The 18,242-nt window shown below is 35.9% G+C and overlaps 2 protein-coding genes across 2 annotated transcripts; both read right to left on the minus strand.

Moving 5' to 3' along the window:
- Window positions 1-894: 894 nt before the first annotated feature.
- On the minus strand, window positions 895-5,918 carry LOC306880955 (prolyl 4-hydroxylase subunit alpha-1-like; the record flags this gene model as incomplete). The annotated part of the gene is made up of 13 exons (XM_079434754.1): window positions 895-977; window positions 1,098-1,194; window positions 1,287-1,355; window positions 1,459-1,497; window positions 1,961-2,011; window positions 2,267-2,363; window positions 2,496-2,548; window positions 3,030-3,206; window positions 3,311-3,453; window positions 3,558-3,779; window positions 3,881-4,006; window positions 4,185-4,333; window positions 5,908-5,918. 13 exons carry the CDS (start codon window positions 5,916-5,918, stop codon window positions 895-897), a joined length of 1,317 nt encoding a protein of 438 aa, XP_079290880.1.
- A 6,374-nt stretch (window positions 5,919-12,292) lies between these two features.
- LOC306880956 (prolyl 4-hydroxylase subunit alpha-1-like) lies at window positions 12,293-16,016 on the minus strand (the record flags this gene model as incomplete). Its single annotated transcript, XM_079434755.1, has 13 exons — window positions 12,293-12,363; window positions 12,495-12,591; window positions 12,684-12,752; window positions 12,863-12,901; window positions 13,365-13,415; window positions 13,701-13,797; window positions 13,930-13,982; window positions 14,497-14,673; window positions 14,778-14,920; window positions 15,025-15,246; window positions 15,348-15,473; window positions 15,706-15,854; window positions 16,009-16,016. The coding sequence occupies 13 exons, from the start codon at window positions 16,014-16,016 to the stop codon at window positions 12,293-12,295; spliced, it is 1,302 nt and encodes a 433-aa protein (XP_079290881.1).
- Window positions 16,017-18,242: the final 2,226 nt, after the last annotated feature.

Below are 18,242 nucleotides of genomic sequence, written 5' to 3' on the forward strand. Positions count from 1 at the left end.
GACTGTGGTGGCATTCAGTGGCGGTCTGAGTAGCCCCAGAGTGCACCCTGGACCCCCAATTTCATTGGTTTATAATACAGCAGAGCTTATTGGTGCAGACGTTTGCACATGAGCATTCTTTTATATACGTTCTTATGAATGATTTACGCTGTTTGGGCGATGTTGATAAAAATTATCCACTATTTGAGATTTAGCTGTTTTGTAATCAGAATCAAAATCAGAATGAGCTTAATTGCTTAATTATCTATGTTATTTTACTTAAAATAAACAAGTTGGGTTTACTTAAAAAGTATGATGCAAAAATGGTGCATATATATTTTAAGTAAATCGAACACATCAGTTTTACCAGTGTAGGACAAACCCGCAAATGGTTTTATTTTAAAGAGCAACTGCGGTGACAAATAAAATAGTCAATTTGTTGACGGTCTTGTTCTCTGCATTTGAGGTTTACCCACATACACACACACAAAAATCCGCTTCAGACTTCATATGCAAACACTACTGACTGCCAGCCCAACACATTACAAAACCACACATACTGTACCACAAAATTTGTAAAACATGTAAATCATCATTCCAACACAGTCTGAAGAGGAAACGGAAAATTCAGCTTTAAATAGATCTGCACAGAACACGTCCCATTTACAGGAATAACCCCTTACTGGCCGCTACGATTGATCCACTCAGGTAATGTGTTTATCCACTGATATCTTGTTGAAACTTATTTTACTTATTTTTTTATTGCATATTATAATAACTATTAACATTACTGGCACCTAGTAGTAAATCACAGTTAAAGTAAATACAATATACAGCTATGTTACAGATATACAAAACCTATGTGATACATAATGAACAGATACTTCTATAGTACAGATGCACTTCTCCATGGTCTCAGTGTCTTTCACTCCCAGTATATGACAAAGAACAGGGTCTTCTGAACTCCTGACCAAACTCATGGATCCATTTATTTGCCACTGAAAAGACACAGTATTTACATGAAATTTAGTCATTTTAACATAGATGTATTTATACATTATAGAATATACACAATGAAACAGTAATCCAAACCGGTTAGAATATCTTTTAAAACCTACCCCATTTGTTTCCCCTTAACACAGGGCATCCAGCATGCTCTGTATTCAAATCCACATTTCCATTCTTCTGGAGGTTGTACCAAAACACGGCTGAACCCTTAAACAGTAGAAAATGGATGCATGAAATGTACTTAAATCATTACATAATTATTATAATATATCATATAGTTCAGTGATTTGAGGGTTTACCTGTTTTGGCTTCAATGTAACGCCAACTTTAGGGAACACAGTGGCGCCCCCTATCTCCACATCACTCATCTACAGTAAGAGCACATCATTTATTATTCATAAGGATTTCAGGTAATATGGCAAATGGCAAAGTAATTCATATTTGCATTGGAAGATGCATAGCCAAACTTACATAAATTAAGAACGTAGCAATTCTTCCATTCTCATCATCCTGTGAGATCAAACATTAAGTTATCTTGCAATGATTTTATTAGTTAATACCTATATGTTATCAAGCTCTCAATAATACAGAATAAAGCTATTCAGTTTGAAGACCCAAAAGCGAGCCTGGGTTAAAGGGTCATGACATGAGAAATCAAATTTGCCTTGATCTTTTGGCATAGCCTATAAGACACTTGACACTTGATTACGCTGAATGTATCGCGTCAAAAGCAAATAGAAATTACAATCACTGCTGCTATCTTGTCTACACCGGATACAGTAAACAGATGTTTACACCAACAAAACTGTTTGCCAATCAAGTGAAATATGTGAAAGAAAAAAGAAAAGATCTGGGGCAATGGGAAAGTCTCTTCATGTAATTACAGGCCTTATTTAACTCCTGAGGGAATCCATAGCAAATACTGTGTTGGCCAAATTGATGAAATGGCTGTAATTTAGTATAGTGATCTTACCCATTCATCATAATGTGGTTCATATTTGCCACCAATCCCATAATTCTGAACCTGGAAAATGATAAAGCAACAGGTAATGTTAATCCTGAAATTAAACTCAAGTTCGATAAATGAGGTGAATATCAAATTATTATATGAAAATATAATATCAGCCCTCAAAGTGCTTAAACCTGGAAGTCTATATTATATTATATCACAAATATAAGTGTAAGCGAATGTGACCAAGCTAACTGCAAACAGAGTTGACCTTAAAAAGACAACCTGACGGTGCATGAACAAGTGATTTCTTATTTACTGTGACCGTACATGAAGGTTTTCAGCTGATTCCATGGAGAGTCCTGTGCTGTCTGCAATTCTCTGATTGACACCAGCAACCACAATGTTGTCATCCACTAGAAAAACACTGAAAACAAGGAAATTATATTTCAGCAACACTTTACAATAAGATTCAATTTGTTACATTATTAAATTGAACCACATTGTAAAGTGTTATGCGAATGTTGGGAACATGATGGGTAAAAAATGAGTTTATCACCTTTGAGAAGTACGGATCTTTGATACTCCCCCTCTAGTCTCAGACCTAGTAAGCTACAGAAGGCCACAAAAGGTAAGTGCAACATCAAATATAAATATATATACATACTAGGTGTTCAAAAGTATATGGGCACCAAATCTCTATATAAGCCAAGTCTGGTTTAAAGCACTCCAATTCATCTGGACGATTTTCAATGATGTTCAAGTCTGGGTTTTTACAAGAAAATAATTTCTTTATAAAACCTCACTTTGGGAGATTGTCATGCAGGAGCAAAGAAAACGTATCTCATTAAACTGCCACAAAGTTGGAAACACAATTCTCTAGAATATCATTATATTTCATTGCATCAAGATTTGTCTTCACTAGAATTAAGAGGCCAAGACGACTTTTAAAAGAAATGTCCATACTTTTACCAATTAAACAGCACAATAAAACATCATCAAAAGTATTAACAAGATAATAGATTCTAATAATACTGACAATCAAATCTGATGTGTGTGTGTGTGTGTGTGTGTGTGTGTGTTAGATATTCACTAGAGGTCTGGAGATATTCTTCAGGATGTCTATCTCTCGGTCTGAAATAATGTCATGATATCTGATGATACGAGGCTCGTCCCACTCCACTTCCTCTTTCACTGGTGCATACATCAGTCTGGGGTTTCCTCCACCTGTGCTGTACCTACAGGACAGAGCCCTCTGCCTCTGGGAGGTCTGATTTTATCAAATATAATCAATTTCCAATTAACACACAAATCTTCACACTGACTGTTTGTAATTTCATTTAAAATTATTTAAATTTGAGACGTTGCACTTGCCCTCTCATCAATCTCTCCTCTGCAGAGTGTCTCATATTTACTTGACTCTGTGTTCAGTGTGAATATGTCAGGGTTTGACGTTCTCTGGAAGCGAAGGAGTCTATACAGGTCCAGCTGAACTTTGACTTCATCGTTAGTTGGGTCTGAGGCAAAGAAGTTTATGGCTTCAACAGTCTATTTGCAAAGTTTTCTGACAACCTCATATATAAAAATATCAATAATAAACTTAATGTCACCATGAGCTCACCCAGATTTAAAAGCCGTTGGCCGAAGTAGATTGCCACAGGCAGGCTGCCAAAATGATAGGCTGAGTCACTAAGGTAACGGAGCAACTCTTCCTCTGTAACGGTTGTGTATTCTGTTAATCTGTTCAGACTGTACTGAAACCAGAGAAAGGCATGCTGGAATTTGTCCTCGTTATAAGCGAACAACCCAATAATGTAAGCTTCATCTGCATTTAAAGACGTTTCTGTGAAATGAGAAATGATAGCATCAATCAGATCAGAACTTGATTTGAAAGGAAAGAAGTAAAAGTCTTGCAATGAAACCACACTGGCACAGACAGTTCACCTTTTGTGATGTTGTGAGGGTAGAGTTTGTAGAGCTCTTGCAGAGTGATCAGTCCTAAAGCTGCGCCCTTCAAATCCTCTACCTGTGGGATCTGTGCATATTCCAGCAGTGTCTGATACACGTTGTCTGAATTTCAAATATGAGAACAGATCCATAAACAACTGCATTGAGAACGTTTAATACATCTTGAAAGCATTTATCACCGTTTCACTCTTTCATCAACAGTTCTCCTCCACATTTCTATTCTTATTAAAAATCTACAATGCACGTTTAGACATTTCACTTAAAAAACTTAAGTTCTCACCTTTATAAAGAGTCTTTTCAGTGTATTCTTTAATGCTAAACCATTCAGATCTCAGTCGCATGAGGAGTTTGAAAGCTGCCACGGGGTCTTTTATTTCCTCAGGGTCCACAGGGCCTGTGTATGTGCCCAGTTGAAGAAGCAGAAGAATGCTGAATTGAAGATAAAATTTAATCAAATGTAGTTGTGTTAAATAAATGTATTTAATAATATAATCTTGATCTAAAACCAGATATAAGATTGTTGTCACAATTAGATTCCTATACCAGATTATTGCTGTAAACTGAAAAGCTCTTAATAAAAAATACTGGTTGGTTTATATAGGGAATTTTCACCTCTTCATTCTCTTTACAGTTTCTTCTTCAGCATCAATGTACAAACTGAAGGCACCCAGAAGGAATTTCTCCTCCACGAAAAGATGTGAAATTTTATCTATAAAACAATTACATCTACACTTTATTGTCAAATAACTTTTTTAAATTTATTTATTTTTCCACATAACTGGAGGTATAATGAAAAACGTTTATTTGTAAGAAACCAAAAAAAACAAAAAAACAGTTACTAATTGTTTTGTCATTAATGGAATCAATAAATAAAGTGAAAATTTGATTGTAAATCTGATTGTAGTCAAAAGTGAAAATCATTTCAAGGCAGCAATATAAGCACATTAGAGAATTATGGATAAAACAGTAAATTAACAATTAATTGAAATTAATTGAAATTAACACACTCAAATTAATTAATTGACATCATATCCAAAGATAAATAATAATGTACCTGTTGAAGTGAAGAATTCATCCCTAGTAGCACAGGAAATCAAAGAACACGCCACAAGTATAGTCAGTTCCTTTACGGCCATTATCAGACCTTCAATACCTCAAAACAAAACATCTGTATGTATCTAGAAGGGAACTAACGGAGTTTAAATACAGTGTTTATGTGCATCCTTTTAAAGACACACCTGCATTACATCATCTGCCTGAATTTTCCAACTTCTCAGTACTGCATTCAAAGACTTATGAAACGAAAGTGAAAATTAACATGAGTGAACTCTCGTGACAACAATGATGCTTCAAGTCTTTCATTTCTTGTATGTACCTAACAACTGGACAAACATTGTGTCTGTTCGATCATGAGACCTGTTTTAAAATCATTTTACACTGAATACACAATATAATTTTTAGTTACTCTGTTTACTGTATTACAATCCTATGCGTGTTTGTTGTGTAATCATTTTATTTGAGCTCTTATTTGAAATGAGCTACTTTCCGAAAAGTCTGTAGGAACTAGTCCAACCAGTTCTTTAATAGCAGGAACAGGTCCCTGCATTTCATTATAGGAGGTCAGGTTGACATATCAACAGAGCATTTAGACACAATTTTTCACATAGTGGTCTCACTTATCTAGAAGTGGTATGTGCAACAGTTCAGACACAATTTTCCAAATTTATATGGCCTTCAGATAACAGATAACACAATAAACAGAAGAATAATTCCTCTGTCATTCAACACATGGTTGAAAGAATGCTGTGTTAGCAACCATGTCTGCTTCACGTGAGTGTGACTAATGCAGAAACTAAAAGTTAAAGTATATCATTACGTCAGCATATATGTGTTGCGTGTGGGTCATATCTCACACATGGCAGCCTTATTGTTTCTCCATGCGGGGTTCACCTAAACATCCAGCTTAAGACAGAACAGGGAGGGAGACAAATCATATCTCATACCTGTACGCCATTCCTACTGGAACTCAACACAAACATTCATGGAAAATCATACTGATTCCTGCACTTCCTGATCTGGATTGGTGAAAAATTTAAGAATGTCAGTATATTATGTTGAAATTGTGATATCGCTCTCAAAAATCTCAATGTATTTCATTCAGCTTTTAGACAATATAGAATTTGAACATTACAATATCAGCTCTGTTCAGATCTTTTATCACAAAACACCTTTTCTTATCAGAAATATTATAAAGTATATTTCCAGGCCATATGCATTTAAAAAATACACATGAATGGTGATTAGAATAGTCTTCAGCATGTAACCTTCTACACAATGTGCATTTGGAAATCAGCTTTCTTATGACTGCATTGGCAGCTGCAACCCAGAATTTACTTTGTAGTTTTGAAAGAATCAGATTTTTGCTACTATGGCCTGTGTTTTTATGTACATCCTTCAAAATAAAAGAGGTTATGTGCTGCCTTTTATCAAGGAATGCTGGATGCTTAGCAGTCTCTGGCATTGCAGACTAATTTAAACGTCCAACTACTTGTATGCCATCTTGGACTACTGGGTCCAGTTTGTACAGAGGTCTACTTCTTCTGACATGGTTACTTCTTTGCAATGGCTTGAACTCATCAGGAAATGTCTGTCCCTGGCTGTAGTGGATTAGATTCAATTCAGCATTTTCAGTGTCTTCAAGTGAAATTTTATTCAGTGCCTTTTTCAGCTTGAGCATTTGCATTTGCAAATGAGCTTGCTGTTTGTTTGGGTCATTTTCAGTTTGAGTTACGGTAGCTTGAATTTCTCGTCTCTGGTTTGATAGGTGCTGCAGTATTTCCTTCAGCCACAACATCCAAGCGATTGCTCTCTTTAGTCTGTACCATTCTGAGTAATACTCAATCAGTTTATCCAGCAGTTTCGCTTTTCCTGTAGCAATGACACAATTTACTACAGCTGATTTCTTCAATTCAATCTCCATTTCACCTGCCTGGTCTGGTCGTACTGACCATTCACTGAATTCTGAACCTATTATTCAACTTTCTTTTTTCAGGATGTTTTCCAGAACACAGAGTCTTCAAGTTGCAGCTGAAGCTCTTGTTTTAACATTCTGTTAATTTTTGCTGCAATGACTACTGCAGTCAACTCCATTCTAGGGATTGTTATTTGTTTCAGTGGCGCAACTCTTGATTTACCCATTACGAATGAACAGTTTTTCTCCACGCTCATTTGTCAGTAACAGATAGGAGACTGTCCCATAGCCATTTTCACTTGCGTCGGCAAAATGATGCAATTGAGCAGACATGGTAAGTCCAAAGTGGTCTGGCTTGAAGCATCTACTTACACTGAAATTTGACAGTTGTTCTATGTCTTTTTGCCACATGAACCATTTTTGTGCTTGTTTTCCTGGAATATTCTGATCCCAACCCCACTTGTCTTGACACAGCTGTCTTAGAAGGAGCTTCGCTGAAGGGATACAGGGTGCTACGAGACCAAGAGGATCGTATATGGAGCTCACCACTGAAAGTATTCCTCTTCTTGTAGTAGGTCTATCTTGTACATTTATGGCAAATCTAAATGTATCTGTTTCTGTGGACCACCGTATACCAAGAGCTCTTTTGACCGGCAGATTGCTTTTGTTGAAATCTAAGTCCTTGACTTCTTTGGTTCGTTCCTTTTCTGGCAATGATAGCAGGACTGCTCTGCTATTGCTCACCCACTTTTCAAGTGGAATCCACCTTTAGAGCACACAGATATTAGACTTTGTGATAGTTTGATTGCTGCATCCTCAGATGCTGCAGATTTTAAGCAATCGTCCATGTAAAAGTTTTGCAGAATAATATCAGCTGCTTCTACTGTTGCCTCCATCTTTCCATCCATTGCAGTCTTTCTTAACGCAAAGCACACGCAAGGGAGACGAAGTTGCTCCGAACAGGTGCACTGTCATCCTGTATTCTGCAGTGGGCTTACTAAGATCTCCTTCGGGCCACCACAAAAATCTCAAAAGGTCTGCATCAGCATCTGGGACTCTCACTTGGTAGAACATTGATTCAATGTCTGCCATGATAGCAACTAGTTCTTGTCTGAAGCGATTCAGTACACCATTGAGAGTGTTGGTCAGATCAGGTCCCTACATTAGTTTACTATTCAGTGAGAAGTTCTGGTAAGTTGCTGTGCAGTCGAAGACAACTCTAATTTTGTTCTTTTTCAGGTGATAGATGCCATGATGTGGAATATACCACACTCTGGGCATTCCAGTTGTTCAGAAGGTACTTTTTCTGCATAGCCTTTGTCAATTATGTCTGTCATGAAAGCTTTATAGTCTTCGTAAAACTTTGGGTCGTTGCTGAGCTTTCTTTTAAGACCAATAGCTCTTTGCTCGGCTATGCATCTGTTGGGAAGCTTGGCAGGATCATTCTTAAAGGGTAATCCAATACAGTAATGTCCATCTTTATACTGTATTGACTGCTCAACAGATTGCATGAATTTCCAGTCTTCTTGCGACATCTCTGTTTTGTCACTTTAATTGCGTTCAGGAAAGTCTGCATTGAATTGCTCTACCAACAGAGTTTCAGTGTCTAAAACTGCAATTCTGTTCACAGTGAAACTTGAAGCTCTCACCTGGTCTGATTCTGTGTTCACATCAGTTCGTAAAGGCCCATTAACTATCCATCCTAATGCTGTCCTGATAGCATAAGGTCCGTTTTCCTCACTATTTACCACTTGCCATGGTTCTATTGCTTTGTGCACATTGGCACCGATCAGCACACCTATCTCTGCCTTGAGGGGAGGAAGTCTAACATGACGCAGATAAGGCCATTTTTCCAGATCCTTATGTTGAGGGATATTCTCTTGTTTCACTGGAATCTCTTTCTGAGTGAACACTCTATGAAGTTCTATGTAGTCTTTACATTCTAAACCACATATCTCCAGGGCTGACAGAATGTTACTATGCACAGGTTTTTCTTGTCCCATAGTACGAAGGAGAATCTGTCTTTCTGCCTTTCAAGTTCAAATCTCTCATTAACGCCTCGGGGCCAAAAAGTTGCAGAACTTCCTGGGTCGATGAAGGCATATGGCTTTACTACTTTGTCACATTTCTTTGACTTGATCTTCACTGGGACTATGGCTAGGATGCATTCACTGTTTCCGGCCCCAGTGTATCCACATGTTTCATGGTCTCCTGAAGCTGCGCTTTTTCTGGCTTCGTTCTCATCAACACTGCTAGATTTGGAACCGTTCTCCTTTGAAATGTGCAAAATGCTTGGATGCATCTTGGAACATTCTTGACACATAAGTCTTTTCTTACAGTCTTTGCTCAAATGCCCTTGCGTGAGACATCCAAAGCACAGTCCTTTTGATTTCAAAAACTCAATTTTGTCCTTGTGTGCTTGCTCTTTAAATTTGAAACATGCATTCAAAACATGGTTCTTTTCACAGAATATGCATGCAACACAAGATGTTTTGTCAAGTTGAGGTTTTGTTTCCTTCTTTGTCTCACCTTGTTTCTTCTGTTCAGTACAGACACTTGTGACAACTACTTCCTTGGGGAGTAACCATTTGTACTTCAAGTCAGGAGTTTTGCTTTTCTTCCCAACATTTGCACTGGTCAACTCTCGAATGTCTCCAAACAAGGGGTCATTTTTTACTTTGGCTTGGCGATCAATATATTCCACTAAGTTTGAAAACCTAGCTCTTCTGCCCGCCCTTTCATGAATGTCATATGCAACATTTCTCCAACTCTCTCTCATTTTGTAGGGGAGTTTGGAGATGATAACCCTCGTGTTAGTGGGGTTGTCCATTTCAGCCATATAATCCACATCCTGCATAGTGTTGTGGCATCCAGTCAAGAAAAGAGCATATGCACTTAGCATCTTTCCATCCTCTGATTGGATCTGAGGCCATTTTAGTGACTTTTCAATGTACGCTGAAGCAATTTTAAGTTCATCACCATAATGATGTTGCAGCAATCTTTTTGCCTCTTTATATGCACTTTCTGCACTCATATGTCCACAACTCTTTCCCAGGTCTTGTGGTCCACCGCTGGTATATTGCTCCAGATAGAACAGCTCGTCCTTAGCATTCTTAGTTTTACTGTATACGGCATTGTCAAAAGCTTGCATAAACGATCTGAAGTTAAGAGGATCACCAAGGAAGACTGCGACATCTCTTTGGGGTAACAGAGACAGATTTTGTTGCTTCACCATCATTTGTGTGATCTCGTTCTGCCTCTTCATTATTTCAAACAAGTTGTCATCTGAATTTTCAGGTTTTGGAATATTATGACTGATTTGCTTGGCAGCAGGCTTTTGTTTTCGTCTGGTTGCAGGTTGAACGTCAGAATTTTCATCATCAGTATCTTTCTTAAATCCCAACCTTCTTTGATCTACTGCATGTTTTTGTAGAACATATTCTTGCATTGATTCCCCAGAATTTTCATCGTAAACTTTCAATTTTGCATCAGAAATTGCAATTGCTGTCTGTAGCTCTAATTCCTCCAATTTAGTTTTCAAGTTCACCTCTTCTACTTGCAAAGCTTGCTTATTTTTTAAAGCAGCAGCTTTGGCCAGCAGATTTTTTAAAGCAGTCTCAGCTTCTTCTTTCATCCGTAGAATTGAACTTGACGTGGTGGCTGAGGATGCCCCAAAACGTCCAGCTGAGGAACCTGCGCTGCTCTTTTTTCTCACTGCTGAAGCAACTTCTGAAACACTGTCACCTGGTTTAATGTCCTAATTTTTTGCAGCATTTGTATCCTTTACACTTTCAATCCACTGTTCAGTAGCAAGAACAAATTCTCAGATTTTTGATGACTTGGGTTCAAACCAGATATGCTGTTCACCCTCCTTTTCTTCATCCAGCAACGTCTCTTAAATGTTTTCATTTAATTCTATGAATTCCTGATACAATTCGGTGAGCTTTGTAAGCACTTCTTGTTCCACCTTTTCGACATTTGCATCATTTTCTCTGAGTTTGTCAATCTTTCATGTGAATGGTAATTTGAGACATTTTTGATTTTCTCAAATTAATGACTCTGTTCCATAAACTGTAAAAAAAAATGAGATGGATGACGCATCTCTGCATCCTTCCACTATAGAAAAGTTTTTTTTTTTTTTTACTTTATTGAACAGTATAAACTTTACAACCATAAATGGCCTGGTACAAAATGCTAAATTTCTTAATGAGACAACCAACAAGCATCATAACATAAAAGGAGAAGAAATCTTAATTTTTTTTTTTTATTAAAAGGAATTTTTAACTATATATTTATAGTTGCTGTTTCTGCATGTAGCATACATGAATAGGGTAGAGAATCAATTCCATGTGACTTACATATTATTAGCGAATATTATTATGATAAAAGTTTTTCATGCCCTGTTATTTCACATGGCTTTTATTCATTTTTGTTTGCTTCTTTGAAAAGTTCCAAGGAGAGTAAATTATACAAGGCATCCAAGTGAAATGAACGCTTCTGAACAGAGAGCTGTTACACTTGTGTTTGAAAGAGAACGAGTCGGCCCAGCATCTCAACACAGATTCTCATTACAACTTCTGAGTTTTCAAACAGTTATTGCTCTTTGCAAGTCCATAAGTGGAGTACATACTGTCTACATTTCAAATTATTGCTGTAAAATAAACGTTAGACGAATTAACCTACATACACAGAAACTAGCAACAAAGGCATTCAATGCAATTCATTATGTTGTGCCCTGAAAACTATAGCCTAGGTCACATGAATAATAATAAACCACATGATTAGGAAGACAGTAACTGACAAATGACTAGGGATAATTTATTAATTTATTCACAGTTTCATTCTTTAAAATCTTGCAAAATGATTATTCTTGGTTTACTGTGTGTGTTTCTGTGAGAGTTACGTTTCATGTGATTGTTGAGGTATGTTGATGGGCTTGTTGCATGTGAGGTTCACACACAAGAAATTCATATACAAACACTACTTCCTGCCAGCACAACACATTACACAACTACACCACAAAACTTAAAAATAAAATATTTAAATCTTCATTCCAACAAAGACTGAAGAAGAAACATGTAAAAATCAGCTTTAACACAGTCTAATCTACAGGAGTAACTCCTTACTGGCTGCTAGGATTGATCCACTCAGGTAAACTGATTATCCATTGATATTTTGCTGAAACTTTATTTTACTCTATTGCAATTATTGCACTTTTTATTGTATATTACAATTATTATTAACATTACTGGCACATAGACAGTAATAAATCATAGGTAAAGTTAATACAGTATACAGTATCTACTGTATGTTACAGATCCTATATACAAAAATTATATGATACATACTAAATAACAGATGCATACTTCTATAGTACAGATACAGTTCATATGAATTCTCCATGGTCTCAGTGTCATTCACTTCCAGTATGACAAAGAACAGGGTCTCCTGAACTCCTGTCCATACGCATGGATCCATTTATTAGCCACTGAAAAGACAGCAAATATATAGCTCATTGTCATATGAAACTAAAATGAAATCTACTAATTTTAACAGATTTATTTATACATTATAGAAGACACACAGTAAAAGAATAATCCTAGTTCTCTAAAAACCTACCCCATTTGTTTCCCCTTAACACAGGGCATCCAGCATGCTCTGTATTCAAATCCACATTTCCATTCTTCTGGAGGTTGTACCAAAACACGGCTGAACCCTTAAACAATAGAAAATGGATGCATGAAATTTACTTAAATCATTACATAATTATTATAATATATCATATAGTTCAGTGATTTGAGGGTTTACCTGTTTTGGCTTCAATGTAACGCCAACTTTAGGGAACACAGTGGCGCCCCCTATCTCCACATCACTCATCTACAGTAAGAGCACATCATTTATTATTCATAAGGATTGTACAATACAGGTAATATGGCAAATGGCAAAGTAATTCATATTTACATTGGAAGATGCATAGCCAAACTTACATAAATTAAGAACGTAGCAATTCTTCCATTCTCATCATCCTGTGAGATCAAACATTAAGTTATCTTGCAATGATTTTATTAGTTAATACCTATATGTTATCAAGCTCTCAATAATACAGAATAAAGCTATTCAGTTTGAAGACCCAAAAGCGAGCCTGGGTTAAAGGGTCATGACATGAGAAATCAAATTTGCCTTGATCTTTTGGCAAAGCCTATAAGACACTTGACACTTGATTACGCTGAATGTATCGCGTCAAAAGCAAATAGAAATTACAATCACTGCTGCTATCTTGTCTACACCGGATACAGTAAACAGATGTTTACACCAACAAAACTGTTTGCCAATCAAGTGAAATATGTGAAAGAAAAAAGAAAAGATCTGGGGCAATGGGAAAGTCTCTTCATGTAATTACAGGCCTTATTTAACTCCTGAGGGAATCCATAGCAAATACTGTGTTGGCCAAATTGATGAAATGGCTTTATTTTAGTATAGTGATCTTACCCATTCATCATAATGTGGTTCATATTTGCCACCAATCCCATAATTCTGAACCTGGAAAATGATAAAGCAACAGGTAAAACAACATAATATTTCATAAGGAAAACACATGTTAATCCTGAAATTAAACTGAAGTTCGATAAATGAGGTGAATATAAAATTATTATATGAAAATATAATATCAGCCCTCAAAGTGCTTAAACTTGGAAGTCTATATTATATTATATCACAAATATAAGTGTAAGCGAATGTGACCAAGCTAACTGCAAACAGAGTTGACCTTAAAAAGACAACCTGACGGTGCATGAACAAGTGATTTCTTATTTATTATGACCGTACATGAAGCTTTTCAGCTGATTCCATGGAGAGTCCTGTGATGTCTGCAATCCTCTGATTGACACCAGCAACCACAATGTTGTCATCCACTAGAAAAACACTGAAAACAAGGAAATTATATTTCAGCAACACTTTACAATAAGATTCAATTTGTTACATTATTAAATTGAACCACATTGTAAAGTGTTATGCGAATGTTGGGAACATGATGGGTAAAAAATGAGTTTATCACCTTTGAGAAGTACGGATCTTTGATACTCCCCCTCTAGTCTCAGACCTAGTAAGCTACAGAAGGCCACAAAAGGTAAGTGGAACATCAAATATAAATATATATACATACTAGGTGTTCAAAAGTATATGGGCACCAAATCTCTATATAAGCCAAGTCTGGTTTAAAGCACTCCAATTCATCTGGACGATTTTCAATGATGTTCAAGTCTGGGTTTTTACAAGAAAATAATTTCTTTATAAAACCTCACTTTGGGAGATTGTCATGCAGGAGCAAAGAAAAAGTCTCTCATTAAACTGCCACAAAGTTGCAAAACACAATTCTCTAGAATATCATTATATTTCATTGCATCAAGATTTGTCTTCACTAGAATTAAGAGGCCAAGACGACTTTTAAAAGAAATGTCCATACTTTTACCAATTAAACAGCACAATAAAACATCATCAAAAGTATTAACAAGATAATAGATTCTAATAATACTGACAATCAAATCTGATGTGTGTGTGTGTGTGTGTGTGTGTGTGTGTGTGTGTGTGTGTGTGTGTGTGTGTGTGTGTGTTAGATATTCACTTGAGGTCTGGAGATATTCTTCAGGATGTCTATCTCTCGGTCTGAAATAATGTCATGATATCTGATGATACGAGGCTCGTCCCACTCCACTTCCTCTTTCACTGGTGCATACATCAGTCTGGGGTTTCCTCCACCTGTGCTGTACCTACAGGACAGCGCCCTCTGCCTCTGGGAGGTCTGATTTGATCAAATATAATCAATTTCCAATTAACACACAAATCTTCACACTGACTGTTTGTAATTTCATTTAAAATTATTTAAATGTGAGACGTTGCACTTGCCCTCTCATCAATCTCTCCTCTGCACAGTGCCTCATATTTACTTGACTCTGTGTTCAGTGTGAATATGTCAGGGTTTGACGTTCTCTGGAAGCGAAGGAGTCTATACAGGTCCAGCTGAACTTTGACTTCATCGTTAGTTGGGTCTGAGGCAAAGAAGTTTATGGCTTCAACAGTCTATTTGCAAACTTTTCTGACAACCTCATATATAAAAATATCAATAATAAACTTAATGTCACCATGAGCTCACCCAGATTTAAAAGCCGTTGGCCGAAGTAGATTGCCACAGGCAGGCTGCCAAAATGATAGGCTGAGTCACTAAGGTAACGGAGCAACTCTTCCTCTGTAACGGTTGTGTATTCTGTTAATCTGTTCAGACTGTACTGAAACCAGAGAAAGGCATGCTGGAATTTGTCCTCGTTATAAGCGAACAACCCAATAATGTAAGCTTCATCTGCATTTAAAGACGTTTCTGTGAAATGAGAAATGATAGCATCAATCAGATCAGAACTTGATTTGAAAGGAAAGAAGTAAAACTCTTGCAATGAAACCACACTGGCACAGACAGTTCACCTTTTGTGATGTTGTGAGGGTAGAGTTTGTAGAGCTCTTGCAGAGTGATCAGTCCTAAAGCTGCACCCTTCAAATCCTCTACCTGTGGGATCTGTGCATATTCCAGCAGTGTCTGATACACGTTGTCTGAATTTCAAATATGAGAACAGATCCATAAACAACTGCATTGTTAATAGTTTCATAATAAAATTCATTATTTAATTCATTCAAAATTAATTATATATATATATATCTTCTTTAAAGCATTTGTCACTGCTTCACTCTTTCATCACCAGTTCTTCTCCAGATTTTTATTTCTATAATGATCGACAATGCATGTTTAGATATTTCACTTAAAAAAACTTAAATAAGATCTCACATTCATAAAGATTCCTCAGAGTGTATTTTTCAATGCTCAACCATTCAGATCTCAGTCGCACGAGGAGTTTAAAAGCTGCCACGGGGTCTTTTATTTCCTCAGGGTCCACAGGGCCTGTGTATGTGCCCAGTTGAAGAAGCAGAAGAATGCTGGATTGAAGATAACATTTAATCAAATATTGTAGTGTTAAATAAATGTATTTAATAATATAATCTTGATCTAAAACCAGATATAAGATTGTTGCTGAAAACTCAAAAGCTTTTAATAAAAAATACTTTCATGGTTTATATAGGGAATTTTCACCTCTTCATTCTCTTTACAGTTTCTTCTTCAGCATCAATGTACAAACTGAAGGCACCCAGAAGGAATTTCTCCTCCACGAAAAGATGTGAAATTTTATCTATAAAACAATTACATCTACACTTTATTGTCAAATAACTTTTAATTCTATATATTTATTTATTTTTCAGCACAACTGGAGGTATAATCAAAAAGGTTTAATCATTAGGTAAGAAACCAAAGAGAAAGTTAATCATTTTTAGCCATTAAATCAATAAATAAAAAGTGAAAATTGGATTGTAAATCTGATTATATGTCTCCCAAATCAATAAAGACAATCATTTCATGGTAACAGTATAAACAAAACAGTAAAATAACAATTAAAAATGAATAAACTCAAATTTATTAATTGTAACCAAGTATAAATAATATACCTGTTGAAGTGAAGAATTCATTCCCAGTACAGACACTCAAAGAACATACCACAAGTATAGTCAGTTCCTTTACGGCCATTATTAGACCTTCAATACCTCAAAACAAAAGCTTGTGTATGTATCTAGAAGGGAACTAACAGACTGTTTATATATCCATTTAAAGTCACACCTGTATTACATCATCTGTCCGGATTGTCCAATTTCCCAGCACTGCAATCTAAGATTTATAAAACGAAAGTGAAAATTAACATGACTGAGCTCACGTGAAATTTGATGATTCAAAAATAGTGTTTCATTTCTTGTATTAATAACTGGACAAACATTGTTGTGTCTGTTCGATCATGAGTGAAAATTAATGTGAATGAAAATGGGCATATAGAATTTTTTATTTCCTATATGTTGAACCTTTTTTTATTTGTAATTTGTGACCCTGGAGCACAAAACCAGTCTTAAGTCACTGGGGTATATTTGTAGCAATAGCCAAAAATACATTGTATGGGTCAAAAGTATTGATTTTTCTTTTATGCCATAAATCATTAGGACATTAAGTAAAGATCATTTTCTATGAAGATATTTATTAATTTCCTACCGTAAATATATAAAATCTTAATTTTTGATTAGTAATATGCATTGCTAAGAACTTCATTTTGATAACTTTAAAGGCGATTTTCTCAATATTTAGATATTTTGCACCCTCAGATTCCAGGTTTTCAAATAGTTGTATCTCGACCAAATATTGTCCGATCCTAACAAACCATACATCAATGGAAAGATTATTTATTCAGATTTCAGATGACGTATAAATCTCAAATTTGCAAAATTTACACTTATGGCTTTTGTGCTCCAGAGTCACATTTGTTTACAATCCTTTGTGTGTTTTTATTTTAGGCTTATTTGAAATAAGCTACTTTCTGAAAAGTCTTACAGGAACTAGTCCGCCCAGTTCTTTTAAAGCAGGAATACCACAAACAAATCCCGCATATCATCACAGGCTGTCAGATTGACATATCGACAGAGTATTTAAAGACAAATGGTTTTTCACCTAGCAGCCTCACTTGTCTAGAAATAGTATGTGCAACAATTCAGACACTGGCCAAATTTCTAGCCTTCACAGGTAGAATAACAAAATAAAAAATAAAAATAATTCAGTTATCTAATTAATCTGTCATTCAAAATACTGCAACCATTTCTGCATCACATGAGTGTGACTAATACAGAAACTAAAAGTTAAAGTACATCATTACGTCAGCATATATGTGTTGTGTGTGTGTCATATCTCACACATGAAGACTCTAAAGTATGTTGACAGCCTTGTTTTCTTCATGTGGACTTCACCTAAACATCCAGCTTAAGACAGAACAGGGAGGGAGACAGAACATACCGCAATTACTGTACACCATTCTCACTGGAACTCAACACAAACATTCATGTAAAATAATCAGAGGTGGGTAGAGTACCCAAAAACTGTACTCAAGTAAAAGTAAAAGTATCGGATAAAAAAAACTACACAAGTAGTTAGTTACAAGTTACTTTGGATCATATACTGAATATCTATAGTCTATTTTTTAGAGATATTTAAATACAATTTATACACACACTGCCGTTCAAAAGATTTTTTATGTTTTTTTTATGTAATTTATTTCAGTGATGCAAATCAGACTTTTTACCAGTCTTCAGTGTCACACAATCCTTCAGAAATCATTCCAATATGCTGATTTGTTATCAATGCTGTTCTTTTATCTTTCTATTCATAAAATAATTTCTGAAGGATCGTATGACTCTGAAAACTGGAGTAACAGCTGATAAAAATTCTGATTTGCATCA

Source organism: Barbus barbus, assembly GCF_936440315.1.
Source record: "Barbus barbus genome assembly, chromosome: 15".
Taxonomy (NCBI): domain Eukaryota; kingdom Metazoa; phylum Chordata; class Actinopteri; order Cypriniformes; family Cyprinidae; genus Barbus; species Barbus barbus.